This window comes from Nerophis ophidion, linkage group LG07 (genome assembly GCF_033978795.1).
Source record: "Nerophis ophidion isolate RoL-2023_Sa linkage group LG07, RoL_Noph_v1.0, whole genome shotgun sequence".
NCBI classification, from domain to species: Eukaryota; Metazoa; Chordata; class Actinopteri; order Syngnathiformes; family Syngnathidae; genus Nerophis; species Nerophis ophidion.
Window position 1 is genome coordinate 38485159 of NC_084617.1, and position 2500 is coordinate 38487658.

The 2500-nt window shown below is 35.1% G+C and overlaps 1 protein-coding gene across 1 annotated transcript in view; it reads right to left on the bottom strand.

The window, feature by feature from the left end:
• tars1 (threonyl-tRNA synthetase 1) overlaps positions 1–2500 on the bottom strand; it is a 39865-nt gene that overhangs the window by 26972 nt on the left and 10393 nt on the right. Inside the window, exons 3-5 of the mRNA XM_061906129.1 lie at positions 2440–2500; positions 969–1092; positions 766–890 (exon numbers count right to left, since the gene is read on the bottom strand). The exon at positions 2440–2500 is cut by the window's right edge and continues 130 nt beyond it. Of these exons, the coding sequence (XP_061762113.1) occupies positions 766–890; positions 969–1092; positions 2440–2500 (310 nt within the window). The remainder of the gene's footprint in view (positions 1–765; positions 891–968; positions 1093–2439) is intronic.

The following is a 2500-nucleotide window of genomic DNA, read 5'->3' on the forward strand; positions in this document are numbered from 1 at the left end:
ATATGTATATATACACACACATATATATATATGTTATTCTTTAACACTTTTATGAATGGGACCCCTTTTAGATCCAAAATTATTTTAGTTTGAATTTATTTTAATTGTTTTTGAATTGCCATTGTTCCAATTACGGCATATCAAAACATTTGGGGGGGGGGGGAATATTGCATGTATTGTGTTTTTGCAATAAAACAGAGTTTTCTTTGGCAAAAAAGCCATAAAAGATTGTTTTTGGTGTTTTTTTTTTTTACTTTACATCGATAGTTGATCTGGACATTCAAGTCTTGAATATCTAAAAAAAATAATAATAATGACTTTTTATATGACTCTCCTGGCTACCTGGGAACAAACTTGAGGGGAGCCCTAAAGGTTAAAAAAAAAGTATTTATATTATATTGGTTTTGAAATGTAAAAATATTCAAATGGCCTAGCATGCTTTAATTTTTTAGTGTGGGGCCCTCAGTGGAAGAAGTTTGGATACCCCTGATCTAAAGTGTCAGCACCTTTGTCATTATAAAGGAACCTTTGAGAAACTTGGCCTGTAATAGTCAGGAGTTATTGGCTTGAGAGGTTCTGCAATGTCAAAATCTCCTTGGTAAAAGGAAGGCCATTAGCATAACATGACTTCATTAAGGAGGCAGTGGAATTTAATTAGACAGCACTCTCCTGCAGCATGGGAACATGCATATAGGAAAGGTCAAGTGGAAAGCTGTTCCTTTGTGTGTGCCAATCCTTAAGTGTCACAAAACCAGTCTTTCGTACTCATTGTCGTCAAGGAACATGTCGTAGTAGAAACCACTCTCGATAGGCGGACCGTAGCAGAGACAACCTCCGTACACTCTCTCCATGGCTTCGCCCATGATGTGGGCACTTGAGTGCCAGTACACCTTCAGGGGTCACAAAAACAACTACTGTTTGAGAAGTCTTAAATGTTGAAATCAAATTAATTAATTCTGCGGACTCACCGCTTGAGCTTCTTCGTCATCAAACTTGAGCAATTCCAGGCTGCAGTTGTCCTCCAAAGGTCTGTCCAGATCCCATACGTTGTTGTTTACCTTGGCAACCACTGTGTTGTCAGCGAGGCCTTGACTGGACATCAGAGTGGGACACAAAGTTCATGCAGTGTTTCCCATACTGTATATTCATATATATATATATATATATATATATATATATATATATACGTATATATATATACGTATATATATATATATATATATATATATATATATATATATATATATATATATATATAAAAATAAATAAAAAAACATTTTTTTAAGATTTTGCAATGCAGTAGGTAAAACTATCATTTCCTGCAATTACGTTCCACGAAACATTGATTACACAGTTTGTTTTAAAAATAAGTGCATTTTGACCAGCAGGTTTCCGTAGTTAGTCAGTGTGATGGTGGAGCAGGAGACTCGTTAAGTTAGCGCTCAATATTAGTTTCTACAGAGTTTGGTGACTATGGCCTGTCAGTAAAGTAACAGTTGCTGTTTTATGTCAATTTTGCGCTGTTCAAACCTTCTTGGATAAACATTTGTACAAGTTTACGCTGCTGATTTTCGTTAGCCTGTCAATGAGCTGGTCCATTGTATGTTAACATTAAGCTAGCGGCATTAGAGCCAACCTTCATCCTGTATAATTGTATTGCTTGGTTTTACAGTTTATTCCAAACTGTAATATTGATTTAACATGTTTCCTCCATGTTTGTGCACTTCATATCTATATAAATGTACTTTCCTTTGTGTACTTAGTTTTACTCTAATTTCATTGGGAAGAATATCTATAAACAACCTCAAACTGTTTTTTTTCATTTTTATTTCTGTAATTTAAAAGACTGTTTATTTTTATAGAGCAAACTAAATTCCAACATTTAGCGAAGGCAGAATAATGTACATCAATAAAGCAGGGGTGTACAAAGGGAAGCTTGTGTTACACTGTAGTGACAAAAAAAAGCAGCATTAATTGAAAAATTGAGCAAAACTATGAGAAAAAAAAAAAGAGTAAATATTTTCTCATTAATACAGCCTTTTGAAATAACATTATGCATCATGCTAATTATGTACAATGTGACAATGACCTTTATTATACAGTACAGGCCAAACGTTTGGACAAAGTTTCTCATTCTCATGTCTAAATGTTTGGCCTGTGCTGTATATCAAACGACATTGTCAAACTACAGACACACAAAAGGCAACGTTCCAATCTAGGTTTGTTACATTTAAATTCGAAATTCAGGGGCAGATTTTAGGCAACACATTGTGGATACAAAAAATGGTTACACACAGAATCATTTAGGACCATTAAGTCCAATACAACAGCTGTGCATAGACAAATGCAATAATGCTGAGTTTTGGTTTGGTTTGTTTATTACTGTTTACAGCGACTCTGCTAATATCCGACCCCACATAGGTAGCAATAGTGACTGACCTGATTCCACACGCCACTTGGTAGGGTGTGGTCTTCCAAGATTCCGCATCCACCACTTTGC